This window comes from Crinia signifera, chromosome 4, assembly GCF_055691185.1.
Source record: "Crinia signifera chromosome 4, ASM5569118v1, whole genome shotgun sequence".
In the NCBI taxonomy this organism is placed as follows: Eukaryota; Metazoa; Chordata; class Amphibia; order Anura; family Myobatrachidae; genus Crinia; species Crinia signifera.
Window position 1 is genome coordinate 143,274,931 of NC_139220.1, and position 26,270 is coordinate 143,301,200.

The 26,270-nt window shown below is 40.7% G+C and overlaps 1 protein-coding gene across 1 annotated transcript in view; it reads right to left on the reverse strand.

Moving 5' to 3' along the window:
• Window positions 1–26,270, reverse strand: part of ARID2 (AT-rich interaction domain 2) — an 89,991-nt gene that overhangs the window by 17,087 nt on the left and 46,634 nt on the right. Inside the window, exons 6-15 of the mRNA XM_083182655.1 lie at window positions 25,695–25,762; window positions 15,383–15,449; window positions 14,085–14,335; window positions 11,544–11,640; window positions 11,246–11,455; window positions 10,467–10,634; window positions 8,687–8,765; window positions 8,008–8,142; window positions 4,107–4,279; window positions 623–3,519 (exon numbers count right to left, since the gene is read on the reverse strand). Coding sequence (XP_083038781.1) covers window positions 623–3,519; window positions 4,107–4,279; window positions 8,008–8,142; window positions 8,687–8,765; window positions 10,467–10,634; window positions 11,246–11,455; window positions 11,544–11,640; window positions 14,085–14,335; window positions 15,383–15,449; window positions 25,695–25,762 — 4,145 coding nt within the window. The remainder of the gene's footprint in view (window positions 1–622; window positions 3,520–4,106; window positions 4,280–8,007; window positions 8,143–8,686; window positions 8,766–10,466; window positions 10,635–11,245; window positions 11,456–11,543; window positions 11,641–14,084; window positions 14,336–15,382; window positions 15,450–25,694; window positions 25,763–26,270) is intronic.

Consider the following 26,270-nt stretch of genomic DNA (forward strand, 5'->3'; position numbering starts at 1 on the left):
GGTAATGTTTTCCTTATATAGGAAATCAGTTTTTCCATTTTAAACAATATTTTATTTGAATTTATATAACAAATGTGAACAAATGTGTCATTTTTTAGTGTTCCCTCTAAGCTTCTTTTGCAGGGTGCCGCACTCTGCTTATTTAAAAAAAATCAAAATGTACCCTGCCCTTTTTGTGTGTGTGGACCTGTGTGCTCTTACGGTGCACTCCACAGCACTGACAACATTGAGTATGTGCCATCATGTGTAAAGGGTATTATGGTGTGTGGTATAATGTGTAAGAGACATTACACATACACAATGTGTGCCATAATGTGTAATTGTCATTACGACAGAATATGTAAAGGGCATAGCAGAGTATGAATATGTTTAATGTGCGTAATAAAATAAAATGTGCCCTCCAGATTGAAATAAGTGCCCTACCCAGTGGTCCGCGCCCTGCCTAAAAAAAATCCTAGAGTGAACACTATTTTTCACAGATATTTTGAACATCTCTCACAGATGTTGGCACTCCAAGGGATAAGAATAGCAAATGAATTTCCCGATGGTTACCAAAAATTTTACATTTCACTTAAATTTCTTCTTCTACAGCACATGTTTTGCTAATAACATATCGACTTACCTGTGCAACAACTGTCTGTACAAAGGTGTGTGGATGATGCTGCTGTTGCTGCTGCTGCTGCTTTTGCTGAACAGCGCTTTCTATTGCTACTTTAGCTACAGTGCTTGGATCAACACCTGCTGGCACAGCAACCATGGTTGCACTACAGCCAGCATTGTTCGGGTCACTGATTGTAACAATCCGTACTCCCACTTTATTGGGAATTACTGGGATAGACTCCCTGTCACTGTCCTCTGCTGGTCTCTTAATAGCTTTGCATTCCACTGTGCCGTTAGTAGACCGAACATCGACAGGAAGAGGAGGCTGAGAAATCCTAGGTCCCGTATGCGGCACTGCGATAACTTGATGACCTGGGAAAATAGATGCTGTAGACTGTGTTGATACAACTACAGACGGACGTTGCTGAGGCACATCTGAATTTAAACTGGATACTACAGGTCCATTGGGTAAATCTGCAGTGTTACCACAGTGTATCTGAATTGCAAGGTTAGAAGCATCATAAGTACTACTTGCAAAATGTGACAAACTGTTGGGTAATATAGGTCCATTTGAAAGTTTCTCCACTTGTTCACCTTTGGCAGTAAATTGTTGAGTAGAAACTAGAAGCTCTTGTTGCTCTGATGGAGAGATCTCACCATTTCTTACATGATTGGAAGCTTTGTGATTCGGAATGCTTTTACTCAAATGAGTACAGTCTGCCTTTTCAAAATCACAAATCCCATTAACTTGTGGTCTTTTAAAGTCCATTTTAGTATCCTGCATTTCAGATTGTTCAGAGTTTTGCTTTAAAGAAGCTCCGTTTTCCCCCAATTCCACAGATGACCCATTAGTGACCACTTGACTGGCCTCATTCTGAGTTTTCCCTGAGTTTGAAGGAGGTAGACTGGAGTCACACTTTTTACCATTCAAAAGATTTCCTGTTTGCATTTCCTTTTCATTCATTTCTCCATTGCTGGTGTTTGCAGACCCTTTTGGACACGAAGGATTTTCCATAACCTCAATTTTCCTTTCATGTACATGCAAGCCTGTGGCTTCCTTTGCTTCTTCCTCCTTTTGGCAAATTATTTTATCACCCTTAAATGGGGGAGAGGCAGCAGATCCCGATAACTGTCCGCCTGGTTGCGCAAGAGCAGCCGGAAGAGTTTGTACCTGTAATCCAACTCCTGTCTGTGTCCCACTTACTGGTGCAATAATCTGAGGTGTACTTCCTTGGCTTACTGTTGCAGTAGCAAAGCTTGTGTTTGGCACAACTGTTATCGTAACTTGATTGCCTGTAGTTCCTTGAAATATTGTTGCTGGAGAGTTTGAAATCAACTGGCCTGGCAAGATTTGTAAATTTGAAATTGGAACAGTCTGTACACCAGCTTGGTTCGGCATTGTGCTCTGAACCAACTGCATATTTTGTTGCCCAACCAGTATTTGTTGCGTTGCAGGCTGCCCTTGTACTCCAAAGGAAGGTGTTTGATTATTGGCTACTTGATATACCACCTGAGGACTTGGTGCTCTTGCATTGTTGGGAGGTGGTATTTGAGGAGCAGGAAGTATGAGTTTCCCTCCAGGTGTTGATGGTCCTCGTTTTGGAAGCAACAGCTGTTTAATTAGGCTGGACTCACCAGAAGTGGAAAGTCCAACACCTCCACTCTGGGCCTGCTGCTGTTGGACTTGTACTTGCATCTGCTGGGATGCCTGTGACTGCTGAGCTTGCACCTGCTGCTGTTGCTGAGCTTGCGCCTGCTGTTGTTGCTGAGCTTGTGCCTGCTGCTGTTGGTGAGGTGCTGGTGACAACTGTTGCCTTTTAACCGAAAGCATCTGGCTAACAGTAGGAGGAGGTCCTTGTGAAACTGCTGTGGTGGGGGAAGACGTCATTATAGGTGGGAGCTGGTTATTTGAAGTTGGTACAGGTGAAGACGAAGGTGCAATATTTGTTTGCCCAGTCAACTGAACAGTCTGTCCTGCCTGAATTGCAGCTGGATTAGTGAGAACAATTTGGTGAATGGCTGGTGCATATGCTTGACCGTGTTGGGCTGGTTGGCTAACAATTACTACACTCTGCTGAGGTTGCTGCTGCTGTGGCTGTTGAACTACTGTTGAAGATGATACTTGTTGCGAACAAAGGGGTTTTGGAGCAATATTCTGAAAACCAATTCTAGATGTCTGAGGGTTTTGGACACCAGCTATCGTAACTACCTGCCCTGCTGCAACTTGGAAATTCTGTACAGTCGTAGCAGATACTATATTGGATGATGAAGTTGTTACATATTGTTGTGGGGTTATGATAACTGTATCTTTCTGCTGGTTGGAAGCTGGGGATTGTTGGGATGAGACCTGAACAGTTGGTGATGATGTAGTGATTAACTGCTGACCTTGTGGAAGTCCTGTTGTAGCTGCTGACATATTTTGCAGTCTACCAAATATATGACCTTGAGAAACTGCTTGTTGAATAACTGCTACAGGAGTGCCTGATGTTAACTGTCCAGGTACCACGGTATGTAATGGGGACTGTTGCTGAATAACAGATGGGTGGTGAAACAAAGCCTGAGACCCCACTACAGTAACAGAAGGCTGTTGTCCTGGATTGCTGTGATTTTGAACTAAAGAAGCTTGTGTTGATCCTCCCAAAGCAATTGTCACAGGGACTGCTGAATGTTGAACAGAACCCTGTATTACTGCAGCCCTAACTACTTCACAGGAAATTGGAGTTTTATTCTGGATTACAGTCACTGTAGTATTGTGTTGATGTTGGGCTTGACTGTGGGGATTCTGTGGTATCCGACAAATTGTCTGTGCCACGCTGTGGATGCCTTGAATAGGAAAAGACATCTGTGTTGCAGTCAGATTAGGAGCTTGGTTAGCTGCCGGACCTCTTTGGAAAAGATTCCCTGCTCCTTGCGGCACACCTGGAAGCACAAATAAAAGAATAGTTATTTCAACCTATGTATAAATGTTCATAATATGTAAATTATTATCCACTTCATTATCAGAAGAGTTTTCCTCTCTTAACAGCAAAGATTTGTTTCCAAAGTAAAATCTACCATATATACTCGAGTATAAGCCTACTCTCGGCTTATACTCGAGTCAGGGTCCCAATTGAGTCAATAAGTTTTACCCATTTTTTTGTTGTAAAATTAGGTGCCTCGGCTTATATTCGGGTCGACCTCGAGTATATATGGTAAATAAAATATGTACAGTTTATGTGGGGTGCCTTTTTTTGTAACACATCTGAAAACATTTTTTGAAAACAGAAGAAAACAAAAAAAAAAAGAAAAAACCTCTAACCCACAGTCCAGATTATTTATTTAGATCCTTTTTTAACTGGAGAAAAATAAACAATTATATCTAACATTCACAAATATAGCTACATTTTGTAATGAGTTTTGGCACAGCAATTTTACCATGGGACTATTAATCGTTCCAAACCAATGCATCATATAACTTTTTGTCTTAGCTATATATCTATACATATTAAAGTAATTCAAAGACAAACCTGCAGTATCTGAAACCACATCAACCCTGATAGCAGAAGCTGGTTGCTGCTGATAGTACATCTGTATGGGAAGTGGTAAGGTCCTTCGCTTCACACCAGAAACATGGATATGAGCTTGTCCATTATTGTTTGTATCTTCTACCCGCTTTATATTGTGATTCGGAAATACAGACCTGTAAAAACGGGAAATGATTTACTTATACTGATGTAACTACATACACCAACACAAACCATCTCCTGAAACAAGGAGAAATTGATGGAAACCCAAAAGAGCATTTCCTACAGTACATTTACTGCAGAGCAAAGACGGGCTTTTAACAAGATTTTTGCCCAATGGTATTATCAAGCCATCATATCATAGCCCATTTTTATCATGCAGTACCTTACCCTATACCGTACAGCAACACATAGGTTCTGCAGCAGTGATTAGAACAGTTTCCAAGATTTAGATTTTGCCTAACTGAGGTAAGCAAAATAAAACAACCCTTAAGCGCTGATGGTCAGGGCTAACAGGATAGCCCCTGGGGGATCCATTATCCATGGTAATTTACCACACATAATAGGATATCCACCCCTAAGTGTACACTGAGGAACAGTGAGGAGTTACTAGAGTCTACAAAAGACAATGACATGTCTTACTTCATCTTACTATACATAAATATACTTTAATAGCCACACCCTAGTGATTTTAGCTTATTCTGTTAACCGCAAAAAAACAAAAACAAAAGCAAGTTAAATAAAAGTAAAAAAAAAATATTGAAAAAAAGTATGACTTGAAAAATTATTTTCTAATACAATTTTTGGTACTTGTTTATTATCACGGCTCCCCCGATTTCCATCGTAGGGCATTGTACGATGAAAAATCGCATCGCATGCGATATGATCGCATACGATGCGACGCAATTTCACCCGATTTTTAATTGTACAGGCACCCAGATGCCTTATTACCATGTTAAATGGCATTTTACATATTTATTACCCATCAGGGTGGGTATACAATTAAAAATCGGGGTCTGGGGGTGCCATTTAACATGGGACTCAATGGCAAATTGCGTTGCATCGCATGCCATTGTAATGGCATGCGATGTGACCCGATTTTAAAATTGTATACTCAGCTCGGAAAAAAGGCTGAAATCGGGTCCATCGCATACCTTAATTAGTGGTATGCGATGCAATGGGCGCCGTGATAATCCACAAGTACCCAATTTTTAACTGAAGAATAACTTATTATTTGAATCTTGTTTGTTTACATAGTGTGTAAAGCTCTAAAAACATTAATAAAATAAGATAACAGACAAGGAGGTTAGAATAATCTGTTTGCAAGACTCTGGGGTTGATCCTATTAGTGCCGAAGGGTGCGAGTAGCTGTTCGGGTGCCGTTTAAACGCTGAAAACAGCACCTGAATTAAGCCAATCTCGCAACCTTCACTGGGCTGAATTTGCTTAAAATTGCTCACACCCCTATGGAGATGTGAGCAGTTTTAAGGAATTCAATCCAACATAAAGTGCGCCTGGTGTCATGAGGATTCGCAAGTGCGAATCATCCACGACCCAATAGGATCGACCCCAATAAGTTTTCTGCATTTATACATTTATACTAAATATTCTAACTAGCATTCGCTGCCTGTAAATAATGCCACACAAGCAGTGGTACCAATACTAAGAGGCTTCCTGAATGGTAGGAGAAACATTTAAATTTAATTGTGCAGATGGTAAAAACTAATGTAAGGCCCAATTACAACTGGTTAACATATTGTAAGACTGATTACATCATAAGTTATATATATTTACATGGAAACCAGTAATTAGTACTGCCTGCATATCTATCGCGTTAGTAAAATTACATTGTTAGTGTTCCATGAGGCAGGGGTTCGAGAACTAGACTGCACAACCTATGTAATGAAAGGTGATACCTTGCTAAGGATTACAGTGCCACAAAAAAAAAAAAAAAAAAAAGTATAATGAGCAATTTCCCCTAGGTTTGTTTAGTAACTAAATGGTATGGGGTATGGTATGGGGTCCTCTGGGTGGATGGTGTGTGTGGTCAATATGGAGTCCAAGGTGTTGCAGAAGGGACATATTGAGGCATATGTAACATATCCTGACAGACCAATCTGAAGTTCCAAGGAACTATCACAGCATACACTAGGAGTGCCAAAAGATCTCTGGTTTCCACTACAGATCTACAAAAGTTTGATATGAGTTTTTCATGTGTTTTATGGTGTCTTTGTCAACATAGGTTGCCATGGACACCATGTAAGTGTACTGCATGGCTCGCTGTGCTCTGCACAATATTATAATCTAACTCTAAGCACAAGTGAATGGTAGTAGAAGTGTGAACAACTCTGTTTGCTACCAGAAAATAAAAAATCATGAAGACCTCATGTCGACCTTTAAAAAAAAAGGGGGGGGGGGGGTACTTATGTATTAGCAGGGCGCCTAATTGGCATACGTACGATAGCATAGGGAAATCACATTGCATGTGCCGTTTTAGTTCCATGCCATGTGATGCAATACAATTTTCCTATGTAATTTATTCACTGCTCTGTTGGCCCTGGCGGATAGGATTGCACCTCAAGATCGCATGCGATTTTATAGGGTGCGATGCCATTACATTAGCTATACACTTGTATGACATACAATGAGGTTTTGGTCACCACCCACTATCCATGCTACCCCGAAGCGTGGCGAGAGCAGCGAGACTTGTGACATGGAGTTGATTTTATATAGTGCGCTGCGAGCCCTGCGAGGGGACGCTGATTACTTTACAAGTATTCCGTGGGGCTTGGTGGCTCGCCACACTATATAAAATCGACTCCACGCAAATATGGATAGTGGGGGTATGAAAAGGTCAGGTCAGGAGGACGCGCTCCGCCGCCGCTCGCCACGTTTCGGGGTGGCATGAATAGTGGGGGGGTGCCTAAAACCTCATTGCATGTCATACAAGTGTATAGCTAATGGGGCCAACAGAGCAGTGAATAAATTACATAGGAAAATCGCATCGCACGCCACTAAAACGGCCCATGCGATGTGATTTTCTTACACAGAATCGCCCGGGCGCCCTGCTAATACATAAGTACCAAAAAACGGTTGTGAACCTTTTGCTCGTCTACCTAGACACTGTAGATCTAAAGCCTGGATACCCGGCTACACAGGTGTACACCTAATATAAATATAAAAATATTTGTGTTGTGTCAAAAGGCAATGGAACTGGTTAATAACTCGGTACTTGTGTATTACCACGGCACCCAAGATTTCCATCGTAGGGCATCGTATTGATCGCATCGCATGCAATGCGACCCGATTTTTAATTGTACAGGCACCCTGATGGATGATTATGAATACATGGGAAGTAATCCATGTAATCCACGTCCCCTCGCAGGGCTCGCCACACTATCTAAAATCCACTCCACGCCGACGTGGATAGTGGGGGTATGAAAAGGTCGGAGGCCGCGTACCGCTGCGCGCGCCATGCTCCGGGTTGGCGTTGATAGTGGGGGTGGCGTTAACAATGGGGGTGCATTTAACATCGTAATCACCCATCAGGGTGCTTGTTCAATTAAAAATCGCATCGCATGCTATGTTAATGGCATGCGATGCGATATTTTATTGTACAGTGCGGGTCTTTGGACCCGAAAATCGGGTCCCATCGCATACCTTAATTAGTGGTATGCGATGCGATGGGCGCCATGATAATACACAAGTACCAATAACTCTCCTTAAACATTATTTCTGATGAAAGTTTTTTTTAAAAACATATTAAAAGAAAGTTTGTTATTTTATACATTAAAAATCTACAAATACTAGTTTAACAAATAAGGTACACAGCCTACAAGTACAGACTGATAAAGCTTTAATTTGCACTTTCCAGTCCCAAGTAAAGTAGTAGAAGTTGTCATACCGCAGACATTTGTAGAACCCAGATGAGGTTAGAATTCCACCTCTAGCCAATTTGCTGCAAGTTGAGAGGTATTCAGAATACATATCTGAGCGGGAGACCGAACAATCGGAGTTCACTTCAAAATGCGCATTTAACCTGTATAAGGAACCGTGCAGTAATGGTTTAAAAGTATATACATTTAACATGTGTACAAGGCTTCAAAACAATCATTTAGGAGTATTCAACTGACAGGCTAATGTATTCTTAGTAATTATTCAAATAAACAACTTTGCAACTTCAGTTTTTTATATTTCTAAATTAAATACTATGACTGGATTGTTAATTTCATCATACACAAACAGCAAAAGGGAACAACAGGAACATTTATGAGGGGGGTAGGGAAATGAGAGTATGTAATTGTTATGTACGGAAGCCTCAAACATAAGTTACCATTTAAAAAGCAATAGTAAATTTACATATATACTATAAAATGCATGAATCACAGCACAAATCACTGTACTACAATTAGGATTGGCAGTACTGTGGTTATAGTGACCAGTTAAGAAATAACATTACTTATAAAAAATATGACAAGGCAATTGTATATGAATAGTAAAAGAACCAGAATTTTAAATCCCAAGACTCTAAGATTATAGGGTCAAAACAATTCAAGCAATTCACAAATGCAATCTGCACTCACCATTGGCAACCAAACTTTTCACTGTCTATTTCTACAATTCCAGGAGGAGGCACAGCATGTGCCTGGACTGGTCTGGAAGCTAAGAGAAACATAGAAAGTTTTTTAAATTAGAATAAAAAACTCAAATAGCAATATGTACTTCTAATAAAGGAATAACAATTAAGAAAAAAATGCAAATGAAAAGTTAGTTAAGAACAGTTAAAACAGAAATAAAATAGTTGTGAATTATTTTGATATGAAAAGGTCATTCTGTTAGTCATAAAGTGAAACAGATGAAATAGATGGCTTGTGACAAATTGACTAGGAGAGCAATCCAGGTCTTTTTGCTGCGCACAGTAAAAATTCAAACTACTCCAACCATAATGCTGCCCTGCTGTACTGTAAGGAGGACATTTTTTTATTTTTTTGGGATTGGTTTCTCTATATGCATATTTTTTCATTTGCCCCCAAAATTCCACTTTTGTCTTGACTAGTCTGAAAACATTATTTCAGTCTTCGCCTAAGTAATCCAAGTCGAGAGCATAAACAATGTTGTTGTTTTTGTTTGTTTTTAAATGGTTTCCACTTTGGTTTAATCCATGTATCCTTGTCTAGCATGCAGAGTACTTGTAGGGATGGCCATCGTTGCCATTGCCATCAATGGCAATTCTGCAACTGGCCATCGATAGTGCTAAACTATGCAATGGCTTACAATCGATATTTTTACATATCGATGGGTCATCCATTGTGTTTGATTGATTGGCCTGTGGGCCAATCAAACATAGGGGCGGGACTTTGGTCTGTGTCCCGGCACTTTGAAAAAAAAAAAAGCAAAACTTAGTTTTGCTGTTCCATCGATGGAGGGAAACCATCTGGTTCTACCCCATCGATGGCAAGTGTTCGACATCGGCCATGAACCATCCATGATTTCGAATCATCGATGGTCATCCCTAAGTACTTGTGAAATCTAATATTAGGCAACAAAAATAGGCTTGCAAACAACAAATATGACCCCAACATCCTTATTGACAATAAGTACACCATGCTCTTGTATTTTTCAGCATTACGTATATGGGATGCATTGGGTCAACATGAGCCAAGGTCAACACATGGAAAGGTCAACATGGGCTTAGGTCGACATGTTAAGTTGACAAGCATTACGTGGACATGGGCTAGGTCAACATGATATTTTTTACTGTTTTATCCCGAATTTCGACACAGTCAACATGGACGCAAAAAACTTGCACCACTTTCCCGTGCATGGCTCGCTGCTCTCGCCATGCTTTGGGCACATTTTATTCTCCCACCACTCCCTAGTGAATGGTAGGGCATGAAGTATTGCCCGTTGACTTATATGTCGACTCATAAAAAAAGTGAACTCCATTTGACCTTTTGACTGTCAGAAATAATGCCTATATGTATAAGGGCGAACAGTAACGAATGTACAGGTGTTTTATTTTATTATTTTACAGGAAAGCCCATTCAAATCAGCAGATGAGATCTTAATTGATGTAACATAAAACTCAAAATTACTTTGAATACGGAACAGAGCCAATTATATTAGAATTGTACCTATTTTGCCATCAAAGACTGAATACTGGCTTAATTTAGTCAATCATATGTAGAGCTATATTTGTGCTGTTTAGAAATTTAATTTTGAATTTTTTTATTATTACAGATTTGAAGTAAACAGATGATTTTAAGTAAAAACATTTTTTTTTCTTGAACACATAACATTTTGAGCCACAACTGTGTGTAAAGCACAACATAAATGGCAAAATTTTAGAACCTGAAAATGTACCTGGGACTGGGCTTGCATTGACTGTAGCGCTGACATGCTCCACTGTCTGAGGACGAATTTCTGAAACCACTTGATGATTGGAGCTTTGATGTTCAATAAGTTTGACAGCTGTAAGGGCATCAGGTCCAAACATTTGTATGTCCATAGAAATGAGACACACCAGTGTATCTACAATAACAGACACAAAAGTTGTTAAGGTTACCGATTAAGTATTTAAAAAAACATATATAAATATAAATAAATATATCTATCTCTACATCTTTCTCATATATACATTTATATGTTCTAGGCTTCATATCACGCTTCTAGTAGATGGCGGAGGTGACAGCTTCTTAACCGTGTGTGCATGTGCGTTTGCTCAGAGTCGAAGAACAACAAATCCCGCAATCCTTTCCTGCCTTGGTTTCTGGCAGTTTTATTACTTCTGAAGGCTGTATTATCTACCCTTCCGAGGATTTTTAATGATCTCAATCTTGAGGTTATGCGTATACTCTTTGAATATTTTCTATATTTGTAATTTATACCTTTTTTTTTTTTTTTTCTTCCTTTATTATTTGATTTATTTTTAAAGATCAAAATTGGTACGCTTTTCAAATCTATGAAATGAAATCCATTTAAAAAGAAAAGAAAAAAGAAGCCATAATCCTACACAAGCCTCTAAATTGGTCATTTCCAGCAACATTACTGAAATTTCACATACTTGAAACAAAAAGTTAAACAGAAAAAAAAGAAAGAAACCTTGAGAAAGAATAGAAATAAGCATCAAAGCAGATAATTACCTATGCTTCTCTCTACATTTGCTATCTTCACACAGGGAACTTCTCCCAGCTCCGTAAGCATGTACAGCACCTCAAGTGTAGAGATTACAAGCAGAACATCAGGTAGAGTAAGATGACATATTATTTCTTTGTAGCTATCTTGATCCACATACTCGCAAATAAGAACGCCATTATCTTCAGCCTTACATAAGTTACCCAAGATTTCCATGCCTGGTTATATAAATAAAAGAAAATAAAACACTTATAAATGAAGTCACTGCAAGGGTAACTTTTCTTTGCCTATATGTAAAAGGCTTACCTCTCATTTTTAAGAACCTATCCCTTGACATTAGGCATTTTGTTATAGTGTGGAACATTAAGTGAGTGGTTTTGAAGTCAACAGGATCTAGCTGAAGCTGTGGTGGAAAGACAGACACAAAAGGGTTATGTTCTCATTCCAAGAAACGTAAAGCTACTTAAACACAGGCAATCATTGCAGGTGGCCATGACAACTCAACATTTATTTAGGAGTTGAGTGAACCTCCTTGTGGAACTTTTGAAGAACAAACTGAGGTACACATTTTTAACCATTCCTGTACCTTGTCCAAAAAAGTTCAGATAAATAAGCATAAATTCCTTAGAACCTCCATTGTAAACTTCAGGGAGATTCTTCAGTATGTCTCTACAATGGAACACTGGGTTTAAGATCACCTTATGGTGATCTGCAACTTTAATAGAATGCATCTGTGGGACTATGGCAGCTACTTGGCCAATGCTCCACCACCCATAGTGTTCTCTTGGCATCTCTTCCTTAAAAAATAAATTAAAAAAAACATTCACCGGTCAGGCCTGTTTTCATTGAAAATGCTCCAGGATGCAGGCGAAGGCAAATATTAATGAAAACAAAATTGATTAGATTAACATCAATTTTAAGGCTTAGGGGGGTATTCAATCTTCGGGTCACGGCAGACGAGCTTGCTCGCCTGCCGTGACCCAGTCCCGTTCTCGGTCAGCTCGACCGAGAACATGCAGGCGGGATTCAATGTCCCGCCTGCAGCGGGACGAGAAGGGGGCGTGGCCGCGAGTTGCGGCCGGGAAGTGACGAGATGCAGCCGGCAGCTCGTCACTTCCTGGCTGTTCTCGGTAGAACGAGCCCGACAGCTAGAGATGTCGGGCTCGTTCTGCCAGGAAACCCTGTTCAATGCTGTCGGGGAAGACAGCATTGAATAGGGCCCGTCGAGCATCTCCCCCACGGGAGATGCTCGACGGCGATTGAATATCCCCCAAAATTTGTGTTTTCCTGTTAAATCTTGTATATATTTAAAATGCAAGCTGATATGTTATCACAGATAGGTACCAGTCCTTGATTAATTGTATACATTTAAGTTATGCCTTGCAACCCCATACGTTTATCAGGCAGCTTATAACTAGTTTTACTCATCCTTCATTATATTTATCCTCAACACTGTGGGAAAGCAAGGAGTGGTGGTACTTAATGGCTAGACAGGGGCACCCTTGTTTTAAACAGGGGAGGCTACACTCAAAACGATGTACCCCTTAAGATTCACTGGGGCAGATGTATTAAGATTGGTGAATAGATAAAGTGGAGATAAAGTAGAAGGTGATAACGCACCAGTCAACCAGTTAGGTTTGAAAATTGACAGGCGTTGATTGGCTGGTGCGTTATCACCTTCCCCATTATCTCTTCACCAGGCTTAAAACATCTGCCCCATTGTCTGGTGAGCAGTATAATCAACAGAATAATTATCTACATTTCAAAAGTAATCAATTCACAGATGGATTGGGGGAGGGGACGGTGTCAATCCACATCAGACAGGAGAACCAGATCACCCTCCCTCTTCATTCTCCTACCATGCAAAACGGTGATTCAAAGAATTGTTACAAGCAATTCTGTTAAAGCAGGCATAGGGGTATAAGTTAGTAGCATTCCAACCAACCAACCAACCTGTGCATTGTAGGTAGGATAACCTTGAAGAGAAGCCTTAAAAGTGTACACAAGCACAGGAGGACTACTTACAAAAAAAGCATCTAGCAATTCATAAGCCAGCCCAACTGCATATAAAAAAAAAGATCTCGAACAAAGTACCTCTGAGTAAACTCAAATTGAGGAACAGCAGAAGAGAGTTCATAACAACCCCCCCCCCCGCCCAAGTACTAAGGATGAAGTCCCTGCTCTCATCGCTCCATACCACCTGACTTGTCATGTAATTCACTGCTTGCACATCTCTACCTCACCTCTTTCACGGTCTCTATCCACAAGCACGTTCTCAGCAACACATGAAACACATTCACATCCCTTAAAACACATCAACAAAACTACAGAAACAATTCTGCCCCTCTCAACAACCATTTACTATTGCACACCCAGCTTCCAATTTGAGCAACTTGTGCACAAATATCCAAATGTATAATCTTCTCTCCTTACTTCTTCTACTCAACATTCCACAGACCGCACTCAAAAACGTGATATGATTTATTTCCAGCACTTGTCTATACTCAGTCTACATTTCTACTGAATTCAATACTCTTCATCCCCCTTTCCTCCTACGCAAACTTTATTTCATTGGCATTTTTTATACTATTCTTTCATTTTTTAATTCATATTGATTCAACCACTAGCGTTTCTACCTTTGGGAAATGTCTGCTGCTATTTGTTGTAGATCCACAAGGCCCTGTTCTCAACAATCTGCTTTTCTCACTCCACACCTTTTTTCTTGGGAAAGTAATTCACACTTTCAGCATAAGTACTACCCCACGTGAGGGTGTGAAAACACCAAAAAAAGCAACATGTTTACTACTAATGACTGACCATTCAGAATGCGATTTAGCTTTATCTTACCTCTGCAGCAATATTTCCCAATGTATCGAGTCCCAGTTGTCTCAGGGAAATAAAGTGACTATGAGCGGACAATAATAGGAAACGGAGACATGTCCGATTAGCTGCCAAAAGTTTAACATTGCTCTCTTCAAAGGAAAAATTGCGCAAAATTACTGCTATCTGGAGTACACGTTGTCCTTCAATATCATTAATGCCCAGCTTTCGTGGAGGATGGAATAATGAATCCCATAAGGAATCCAGAGATGTACCTTCTGAAATAATAAAAATGCACTTTTATTATTGATAGAAAAAAAATAATAATAATAATAATAATAATAATAGCAAGTTAAATTACACATATACCCCTTTCACATCACTATGCTGTGTCGGACCTGGGATCTTGATCCCAGCCCCGGAATGGGTTTGGTGCTTTCATATTAAACTGGGGTCATCTATTATACACAGAGGACGACCCGGGTTTAACCCTTCTTATAACCTGGGACAAATTGCTGGGTGAGTCGACCTTGGTTATAAGCTTTAGTGATTTCACACTGCACCTCGACCTGAGTCGATACATCAACAACCCAGCAATTATCTGGGTCCAAGGTGTAAAAGGGGCAACAGTGATATTTCTAGGCATGATCTAATAAGTCAGTGGTTCTCAAACTCAGTCATCAGGAGCCCACACAGTTCACATTTTTTCAGATCACCAAGCAACTGCAAAAGGTGCACTCATAACTCACTGACACATTTTAAAAAATCCACAGGTGGAGCTAATTATTTCACTTGTGATTCTGTGAGGAGACCTGGAAAATGGTGTTGCCCTGAGGTCATTTCTAGCTGCTTCGTCCCTATACCGCAGAATAGGCAGTGACAGCTGCAGTAGGTATTGTAATATTTTGTAGCTTGTACTATTGTAGGCTTCTATAGGTATATAGGATAAAACTAAAATATTAGAGAAACTTCTGGCTATAAGAGGGAGTTAGAGAAACTGTCTATTTGGGATAATGGAAGGGCAGGTTCGAAAGCAAAAAAAGTTATATAAATGTGCGCTAGTGTATTAAAAGGCACAAATATGACTAGCAGCGTGTGGCAAAATATAACAGCATTAAATGCATCAAATTAATATGTAAATAGGATATAAATGAAATCCTCAAAAGTTTTAACACTGTACACACTATGATTTACTGCATCCAATATACTTAATACAAGGCAGCACCAACAATTTAGAAAATATAAATAATGAAAAAAACTCAGGAAAAATTATTTAATCTATTACTGGAAAACTGTACTGCACATATAAATATCAAATAACCCACCTTGAGAATTACTTTTGTCATATATGAGGTCACGTACTTCATTGTCATCAACAATATCCTTCCAAAACTGAAAATTCAACAAAAAAAAGCAAAAATTCTTTACAGCCACAGAAGAGAAATTATTAAAAAATAAAGAAAAACAATGGAAAGAATACTTTGGCACTCAACAAAACTATACACTTTTCAAATTATTCTGGGTACTTATGTATTATCTGTGCTCCCATGTTAAATGCACCAAATTTTTTCATACCCCTACTATCCAACTACGCATGGAGTTGACTTTATATAGTGTGGCGAGCGCAGCAAACCACCGTGCCCGAAGCGTGGCGAGCGCAGCGAGGGGACGCGGTCTCATAAGAAAAACAGGAGCCCAGATATTACAGAAGTACGTTATTCTGTTTTGGCGATTAACCACTTCAGTGGTATGCCCGTAAATCTTCCGGGCTCAGCTGCATGAGTGAGTTTTCCGCGGAAACTTTCAGGGCGCTGATAAGCAGGTGTGTGCCAGTGGTGCCTCCAGTGGTGCACCACTGGCACACCACCATTTGTCAGCACCAGCACTCCCCCCTTCATCGCTCAACCCGGCAATAGTACACCGATTTGAGCCAGGGCCCCCCCACCGGTGGTCTCTGCTGCCAATTCTCCCTGTCGCCACTCAGGGAAGTTCGGGGCCGCTCTGGAATGCATGGGCAGTCATGTGTTCGGGTGCCTGAATAGACGAATGCCGGAGGACAGTTACATAGTTACATGTTTTTTACTGTAAATAAATAGTGATAAGAGGGATGATGGGCTAAATGGAATGTATGGATCTAGTATCTTAGAAGTGGAAAAAAATGACCACCCCCCACCCCCCCCCCCCCCCCCCAGTGGTGATAGAGATATAGCTATATAGATAGAGATTAGATGCATTAAGAGTTTCTTTCATTAACCGACGGAGTGAAGCAGTTTGGAGCGCCGCATATATAGACATATATTGCAATTTCTCAGTGCGGGCACCCAGCACATACTGAAACAGGAGGCTGTGTTGGACATCCTCGATTAGATAGATAGATAGATAGATAAGATAGTGGGGATCGAAAGTTTGGGCACCCGAGACAAAATATCCTTCTAATTTGCAAAAAGAAGCCAAGGAAAGTAGGAAAAACCTCCAAAAGGCATCAACTTACAGATGAGTCATTCTTATAACATGTCAAAAAAAGTTTGATTTTATTTCCATCATTTACACTTTCGAAATAACAGAAAACAAAAAATGGCGTCTGCAAAAGTTTGGGCACCCTGCAGAGGTAATACCTTGCACTGCCCCCTTTGCTAAGTATCACAGCTTGTAAGCGCCTTTTGTAGCCAGCCAAGAGTCTTTCAATTCTTGTTTGAGGTATCTTCGTCCATTCTTCCTTACAAAAGTCTTCCAGTTCTTTGAGATTCCTGGGCTGTCTGACGCACTGCTCTTTTAAGGTCTATCCATAGATTTTCAATTATGTTGTGGTCAGGAGACTGTGAAGGCCATGGCGAAACCTTCAGTTTGCACCTCTTGATGTAATCCACCGTGGATTTTGAGGCGTTTAGGATTATTATCCATTTGTAGAAGCCAGCCTCTCTATAACTTCAGCTTTTTCACAGATGGCATCAAGTTAGCGTCCAAAATTTGCTGGAATCTTATTGAATCCATTTTTCCTTCTACTGGTGAAATGTTCCCATAGCCACTGGCTGCAATACAACCCCAAAGCATGATTGATCCACCCCCATGCTTAACAGTTAGACAGAGGTTCTTTTCATTAAATTCTGTGCCCTTCCTTCTCCAAACGTACCTTTGCTCATTCCGGCCAAAAAGTTCTATTTTAACCTCATCGGTCCACAGAACTTGATTCCAAAATGCATCAGGCTTGTCTATGATCATTTGCAAACTTCAAACGCTGATTTTTGTGGTGAGGCCGTAGAAGAGGTTTTCTTCTAATGACTCTTCCATGAAGACCCTATTTGTACAAGTATCTATTTATACTTGAATAGTGTACCACAACTCCAGTGTCTGCCAGATCTTCCTGGAGGGATCGTGCAGACAAACGTGGATAGTAACTTGCTTTTCTCACAATCCTGCAAGCTGTTCGGTCTGATATTTTTCTTGGTCTTCCAGATCTTGCTTTAACTTCCACTGTTCCTGATGACTGCCATTTCTTAATTATATTCCAAAAAGAGGATATGGGCATCTGAGAATGCTTTGCTATCTCCTTATAGGCCTTCTCCTGCTTTGTGAGTGTTACTTATTCTCAGTTTCAGTGTTCTACACAACTGCTTAGAGCTGGGGTAGCCCACCCTAGTCCTCGAGAGCTACCAACAGTGCCTGTTTTGCAGGTCTCCTCACAGAATCACAAGTGAGCTAATTAGCTCCATCTGTGGATCTTTTAAAATGTGTCAGTGATTAATGCGTGCAGCAGCTAGGTTGTCTGTAAAATGTGAACTGTTGGTAGCTCTCGAGGGCTAGGGTTGGCTACCACTGGCTTCGAGGAACCCATGCTGCTGATTATTGGGGCAAGGTCAGATGAGTCTGGGCTTTTAATACCTTTGAGACGGACATCACCTGGTCTTTCCAGATGATGATTGAGAACAATCCAGGACACTGGCAGGTCTCAGCTGTCCAAAGGGGGCGATACATGCTATAAACTCTTCAGGGTGCCCAAGCTTTTGCAGATGTGTAAATTAAATTAAACTTTTTTTGACATGTTATAAGAATGTCTAATCTGTAATTTGATGCCTTTGTGAGATTTTTCCATCTTTCCTTGGCTTCTTTTTGCAGATTAAAATGAATTTTTGCCTGGGGTGCCCAAACTTTCGCTCCCCGAGAGACAGAGAGAGATTTATTTTTTTTTTACAAATTTTTATTGCTATGAATTGCCTTTCCATGTCCTCATTAAGCTGTACTGAAATATGGCTAAATTTCATTAAGTAGTATTTTCTGTAGACTGCTTAGAGTAGGTGAAATTTAAACGATCGTTTCCCTGTATATATACACACACACAATAATGATAGCATATACAAGTGTACACGAAGATATATAATCTATACTGTAAATAGTAATACCTCATTAGCTTGAAGGCCATGTGATACACTAAAAAGCTATGAGAGTATGCAGCCAGGGTTGACTCATAAATAATGTAAATCTTAATACAGCGCCATTACTTTTAATAAATTAGAGCCAGTGGAATTACTAAATTAAATTACACATATGTATGGAGCACTTCATCTGTTATGAGCGACTTAAAGAGGATTGATTATATCCCTCAACTCTTTGGTTAGAAAGGGGGATGCAGGCTTGGATTACGTAATAATTATACACAGCCAGGGACACTAAAAAGATTACCAAAGCATACTGAACAGTATAATAAATAACATTACACAATGGTTGGTTTCTAATGCTACAATTACACTTCATTCATTATTTTAATCTAAAGATCCATAGACACTGAGCATTTTTGGCCAGTGATGAACTGCTTATCAGGGTCTTGAAAATTTTCATGGGGGTCCATAGTAAGACTACGAAAAGCCGTTTACTCGTCCTGCCAAACCGGACGGTGATCAGCATTCACCACTCATTGCCCGGACATACACACTAGGCAGTTTTGAGCTGAAAACAGCTCAAACTGCAAAAACGGAGCTGAAAGCAGCTCAAAATCCATCTAGTGTGTATGGGACTTAAGCCTACTGTACACTTTATATGATGAATAGACAGGAAACCACCTATGTTGTTTTAACATTGAATAAAAGCAAAGTATCTTATTTACAAACAGAACCTCCATTTAGGTGTTCAGATACATGTAGAGTTTATTAAATTATGCCTCTAATCTGGGAATGTTTTTAGGATATAGGGAAGATGATGGTATACCATCCTCCAAATATGTAAGCCCCAAACATTCAAGCCATATGCTGAATGCATTGACAAGATTGCAACATTGCTGAAATCTGACCTATGACACGACGTTGTCGGCTGGATATATGCAGGACCCCATCCTGTTCTAGAATTTCCAATCTATCCTGAATGCTGCTTGAACCATTTTGCCCTCTCAGCTCAGTCAGCCTCTACAACCAGCTTCATTGGCTCCCTATTTCCCTTAAATCCTTGTTCAAATAAACTTATCCTCCTAAAGCTTCAAATTTATTTTTATCCCCACCTCCCCTTGATTTTCACACTGGACACCTCATCTCGCATTTAGGGGGGTATGTAATCGTCCACCACTAACAGGGGAAATAGCGGTGGGGCCCTATTCAATGCTGTCTTTACCAACAGCATTGAAGAGGGATCACGGCAGAACGAGCCCGACTTTAAAAGCTGTCAGGCCGACTTCCGTTTTCAGCTCCGGCATGTGAGCACGCACTGAGGGAGAGCTCCACTGCCACGTCCCCCAGCACCACTATTACAAGGCTGACAAAGCCTCCACACTGCTCCGCTACAGCCCCCACTCACCCTGCCGCAGAATCGCCGGTGTCCATGGGTGGCAACAAAACAAGGAAATCCTGCCAGGAAGAAACCAATATGGCGGCGGACACAGCCTCCAACGCCTCCTCTCAGCCCGGATCTCCAGGTCTGCTGGTGTCTACACAGCAGCAGGTTAGTGATGACCCTCAAGCTACTAGCCCTGTTAGGGCTACCCTACATACTGCCTGACTCTATCCACACTGGGGTTGCAGAGGGACTGCCATTTCCTGATAAGCCTGTCACTCATGAAGAGCTAGTGCATGCTATCAGAGAAGCTATCAACCCGATTTTAGCCACACATACAGCAAGTATCACTGCCCAAATTGCAAACTTATCACAGAGACTCCAGGAGTCAGAACAAAAGATGGGATCCATATTTGCTGATATCTCACATATACAGACTACCCAGCTTAAGCAAGAAATAGAGCAGTACCATATATGGAACAAGCTTGACAATCTAGTTAATAGATCCCGGAGGAATAACATATAATAATTGGGCTCCCTGAATCACTTAAAGGTACGGATCTTCAGGGCCTCCTTAAGACCACCTTACCTGCCCTACTCCAAATTACAGTAGCTTGCACAGATATGGTGATCGAGCGAGTGCACAGAATTGGCCCTACAAGGCCTCTTCCTGACCCACGTCCCCGGGTCACCATCTTGAGCGTACTAAATTACTTACAAAAAGAGGCGATGTGGATGGAGCCCAGGAGGCACCGCAATCTGACCAGGGAAGGTCATAAGCTAACATACACAAACAAAAGTTGTGCCGTGGTGTGGTGCACCACGGATAAATAATTCACACAAATAAAATATAGCCTTTATTTAGACATATTTAAAACTGCGAAATATAAAAAAAACATACAGATGACATACAAAGTGCAAATAGTGCGTGTTTAGAAACAGCACGTGCGGGGACTCATTGTGTGTTTAGTGAGTCTCTACAATGTTGGTGCAGTTTAGCGTATCAGGATTTGTCTATGTGTGGCAAAAGTTTCTATTTGGATGTGGGAGACTAAATGACATCCTCCTAAGTGAATGTATCTTTGTTACAATTGTTATGTAAACTTCATTAGATATTTAGAAACTGTTTCTATGCAGAGCTTGCCTGTATTTAGCAGAGCTTATGCACGGACTATCAGTGGTGATCTTATTCTAATGTCTGTCCAATAAATTGGAAGTGGTGTATACAGACTGGCAGACCACAAGTCCACCTTTAAAATCTGAAATGGTGGTGATTCAGCAGGCAATATGATAATTTTACAGGGTGTAATCTCCTCTAATATATTAATTTATTAGAGGGTATTACACCCACACATTATAATTACATTATCTGCCGTGCTGCCCCTGTGTCAGTTTCAACAGATGCACTTATCTTAACTATACTTCTATCTGTGACAACCTGTGGGTGGCAATAATATAACAGAGGTGGTTATACCCTATATAATTGTGATATTGTCCACCGTGTTGCCACTATTTCAGATTTAATAAGTGCATCTAATTTAACTACATCTCTATTTGTGACATTCAGACGGCGGAAATAATATATTAGATGTGATTACACCCGGTCTCGTTCTCAATGATATTGAATACTTATGAGTGAACTAAGTTTTGGGTCGTGGAATGTGGGGGTATTAATTCCCCACAAAAAAAGAAAAAGTTCTGATCTATCTAAAGAAAATATTGATATTGCTTTTATCCAGGAGTCGCATCCATCACAGGTGGAGACCTCTAAGCTTAATATTCTCCAATGGAAGGTCCTGGTCTCTTCCCCCTACTCCTCCAAAAAGAGAGATGTTGTAATCATAGTTCAAGGCTCGGTTGTGATGGAACTGATTTCCTCCGTTGTGGACCAGTAAGGTAGATATGTCTTGGCTGAAGTTAAGATTGCAACTCGCCATTATATTTTATGCAATGTCTATGCTCCAAATGTATAAACAAGATCTTTTTTCCAATCACTAATAGCCTTGTTACACCCATTCGCACACCTGCCTCTAATAATTGGAGTTGACTAATTTGGTTGCCTCAAACTTACTAGACAGACAACACTTGGAATTATGGCTTTTCTTAGGAGGCTCCAATTGTTGGATTTGTGGCGTAGCCTTAATCCAACAGAAATCTTAGTATGTCAGCTGCACATGGCACGTTGTCAAGGATTGATTATATGTTTATCTCTCTAACCTGGTTACCTAAAATAAGTCAAACTAAGATTTAGGCTATCTCATTGTCCGATCATGCCTTGGTGTGGTTCAAATTGTGGACAGACTTAGATATGGGCCCATTTATCTAGTGGAAGTACCCACACGCCTTTGCAAATTCATTAACTTTTCTTAACAAGGTAGAATCAATGTGGCTGGACTACTTTTGCAACAATCATTCTTCGCTTGAGGAAAATCCGGTTTTGTTCTGGTAAGCCTCCAAAGTAGTCATTAGGGGTCAAATCATCTCACATATAGCCAACCAAAAGAAAATGCGCACAAGGGATTATGTTTAGGCTCAAACCAAGTTGAATAACACCTTTCACACTTACACACATCACCCTTCCCCGTTTTCTAAACAAGCATACCTTCAGGCCAAAATAATATTTGACGATGTTTTTACGAAATTGGAAACTAGTTACTCCTTTAAAAAAAAAAAAAAAAGAAGGGACTATAGATTTTTTAGATTTGGGAACAAAACTGGAAAACTTCTCACTAACCTATTAAAAAGGTCAATCCCCTCCAATGGTAGTCCGCCCATTAAAACTCCCTGATTGCACATCTACCACATCCAGTGAAGTGAACAAATAGCAGACATCATGAGATCTTTTTACGGTAATTTATAACAAGCCTCTCAGGAGGATATGACTGTCTCTTCCCTGTTCTGGGAAAAGCTTACTCTACCCTCGGTAGATGACTCCTTCCATAACACACTAACTGCAAAAATCAAAAAGGAGGAAGTACGGACAGGAATATCAAGCAAAGCCCCAGGCGGCTTCTCAGCCGAATTCTACAAACTCCTGATCACCCATATTACCCCTATCTTGCCCTCAGTATTCAATCATATCTTAGATAATAATCTGACCCCAAAATACTTAAATTGTGCCATAATCAAGGTTTTTCCCAAGCAGGGGAGTGTTCCAGGTTTGTATAGGCCCATATCTCTACTTAAGGTAGACTACAAGATACTCACAAAAATACTTGCCAACAGGCTTAAGCATTATCTCCCACACAATATACGAGGACCAGACTGGTTTCATTATAAGAAGAAATTCAGTAATAAACATTAGAAGAGTGCCATCGGCCATTCAATATTCTTCCACGCATTTACCCAACACTCCCTCTGCAATACTGTCCCTAGATGCCAAAAAGGCATTTGACATGGTGTCGTGGACACATCTGTTTGATACCATGTCAAGATTCCACTTCCTTCCAAATTCTTTTAGTTTATTCATACCTTGTATACATTTTTCTCCTCACAAATCTCCTGTAATGAATAGATTTCAGAACCATTCGATAGACAGAGGAGAACCCCACAGGGATGCCCCTTATCCTATCTTATACTATTCACCATTGCGTTAGAACTCCTGGCTATTACCCTGAGACAGTCAAGCACTTTCCAGGGCATTAAAATTGGGGCCTTAGACCTACGCTTGGGACTTTTTGCAGATATGATGCTATTCTTGTCTGAATCTGATCTCTCCCTTCCGGAAATTTTACACAATGCAAATGCTTTCACTTCACATTAAACAATACAGACATAAAAATACTCAACACTGCCATCTCCAAATTCTTGTGGAAAGCAGGCAAATCAAGGATTGCGCGCTATAAACTTCAAAACCCAAGAGATGAGGGAGGGTTGGGCTCACCCAATTTTCAAATGTATTCAAAGCCACTTTATTCAGATTCATATTAGACTGGCAGAGAAGCACTAATACTTACACAACCTTTCTAATCGTCACCTATTTGTATATTTCCAGATTAGACATTATATACAATTGATCCCCGCGACAGGCATTACCCCCCTCAAGTAGACACCATAGTAAAAATCACAAACATGCTAGGCAGGACACCCTACAAAACCAGATTCTTGTACTATGCTCTCTTAACATCTAGCCCCCAAGAAATGTGGTCTCGCACACTAACAGCCTGGAAGGGAGATTTTCCACACTCCAAGTCGTCTTATCTTCAAGAAGTACTAGTGTTCCCGCTAGGCTGTTTTAGCGGGGCGCTGCACCCTGCCCGATTTTTACAGGGCAAAATGCGCCCTGCCCTGCTAGCAGCGCCCCACTAAAACAGCGTGGTGCCTGCCCTGGCTGTGTGCACGGGGAAGCGCAGCGCCGCCTTAGACGGCGATTCCCATCGCTTCCCCGGCAGCACGGTTACTTCGGCGGTGCCGGGCCCGCCTCCTCTAGTGATGGCGCCGGCCGGGCCCTCCCCTTTTCGTGACGGTGCGGCCCGGGCACGCCCCTTTTCGTGACTCCGCGGCCCGGGACCGCCCACAATTGTGACGTCGGCGGGCCCGGTCCGCCCCCCTTGCGCTGCCCCTGTGCAGCGGCGCCCTGCCCGCCCTCATTTCTAGAGGGAACACTAAGCACGTATTAAATTTATTCCTCGGGCATACTTCTCTCTAGCACAACGCAAGCATTTTATTGTTCTTGTGTAGTTTCACGGCGCCAGCGTGCTACTTCCGGGTTGGGTACGCTCGCCAAACTATCTAAAATAAAGTAACTTAACTCCATGCCAACGTGGATAGTTCATACCCCCACTTTCCACGTTGGCAATGAGTTGATTTTAGATAGCGTAGCGAGCCACCGAGCCCGCAGCGTGGGCGAGCGAAGTGAGCCCAGCAAGTGGACTCAGACGCACGGCGCCATGCTGGCGCAGTGAAACTACACATGTACCCATTTTATTTATGATGAACTCGGTTTATGCCCTAAGTGTAGGTCGACCATTTCCCCATATATTCATCATTGGTGGGAATGCCGGAAAATAAAAAAGTTCTGGCTTAAATTAGCTAGCTTTATCAACAATACCTTTCAAACCAAAATCATGTTAGATCCATTCGCACTCCTCTTCGCCAATTTTGAAGGGTGGATAAACAGAGATTAAGATAGAGAACTAATTCCAATACTTACACTTATAGTCATGATTGCTAAAAAAAAAGACAATACTGAAACATTGGAATATGTCTTCCACTCCCATGTTAGGCGAAGTGCAGACCATGCTGCTAAAATTTTTATTTCATAACAGACAATCCACTTTACCAGATATAGAAAAAGGAGTATTAGTGTTCTATAAAAAATGGGGACGATATATTGAAACATTAAACCAGGATTTACGTGACCAAATATTGAAGTTGTTTGACAACACAGAGTGGGGTCCGAAAAGATCACTGTTAAACGCCTGAGTTGAATTTACATATTCTTAGACTGAAATGCTTACCAGTATACTTGTAAGATATCTACTATAGGACCTTCAATCCCCTCTCCTCCACCAATTCCTAATGTACTGTCCCTCCCCCATGTCTTGTGTCTTTCATGTTTAACTGTTTTGAATATATGCAAATTGTTTTATTGGATCCTAGTGGTGCCGCAGATCTGCACGATACAGTCAAAATTGTATGCCATCACATGCATGCCGTGCGATGCGATCGCATGGCACATCTCAGGTGTGTACACACCATTAGCATTCTTGTTTAGCATTTTCAAAAACATTTCATTGATTTGTTGCAATCTTTTTCACCAAGATTCAATTTGTAATCTAGTCATACAAAATTCTAGCGGATTACAAAAAGTGTAAATCTCAATATGTGCACAGGAGAAGCAGAATTGTTTTAGATGAGTACAGTGTCATACGGATATATTACCTGTACAAAATCCCGATCTGTTTTTTCCTTCCATTCATCACCAAATACTGCAGAAAATGTTCCCAGAGCTGTTAAATGAAAAGCGAAATGATACACAATAAATAAAAGCAATAATCTGGTTAGGAAAAACAATCGTAAATATATATATATATATATATATATATATATATATATATATATATATATATATATATATATATATATATATATATATATATATATATAAATATTTTTTTGGGTATAGAAAGCATTTCATTGAGGGAGGCACTTCCTCCACTATGGTGATTGAGGTCACTTCCCGCTGCACATGGGAACCTCCATCCTGTCCCCGCGATGTGGGTCCTGCACGTGGGAATCAGTGTGTCAAAGTCGGGCGCCATTCCACGGACTCCATCGGCATGGAAGATTGTTTCCTGATTGCAGGGGAGGATGCACACAGGTAAGAGCAATTTATCCACTATTTAAGTACCATATATACTCGAGTATAAGCCTACTTTTTCAGAAAAAAAAAATGTATGCTGAAAAGGCCCCCCTCGGCTTATACTCGAGTGAGGGTCACACTTGAGTCAATAAGTT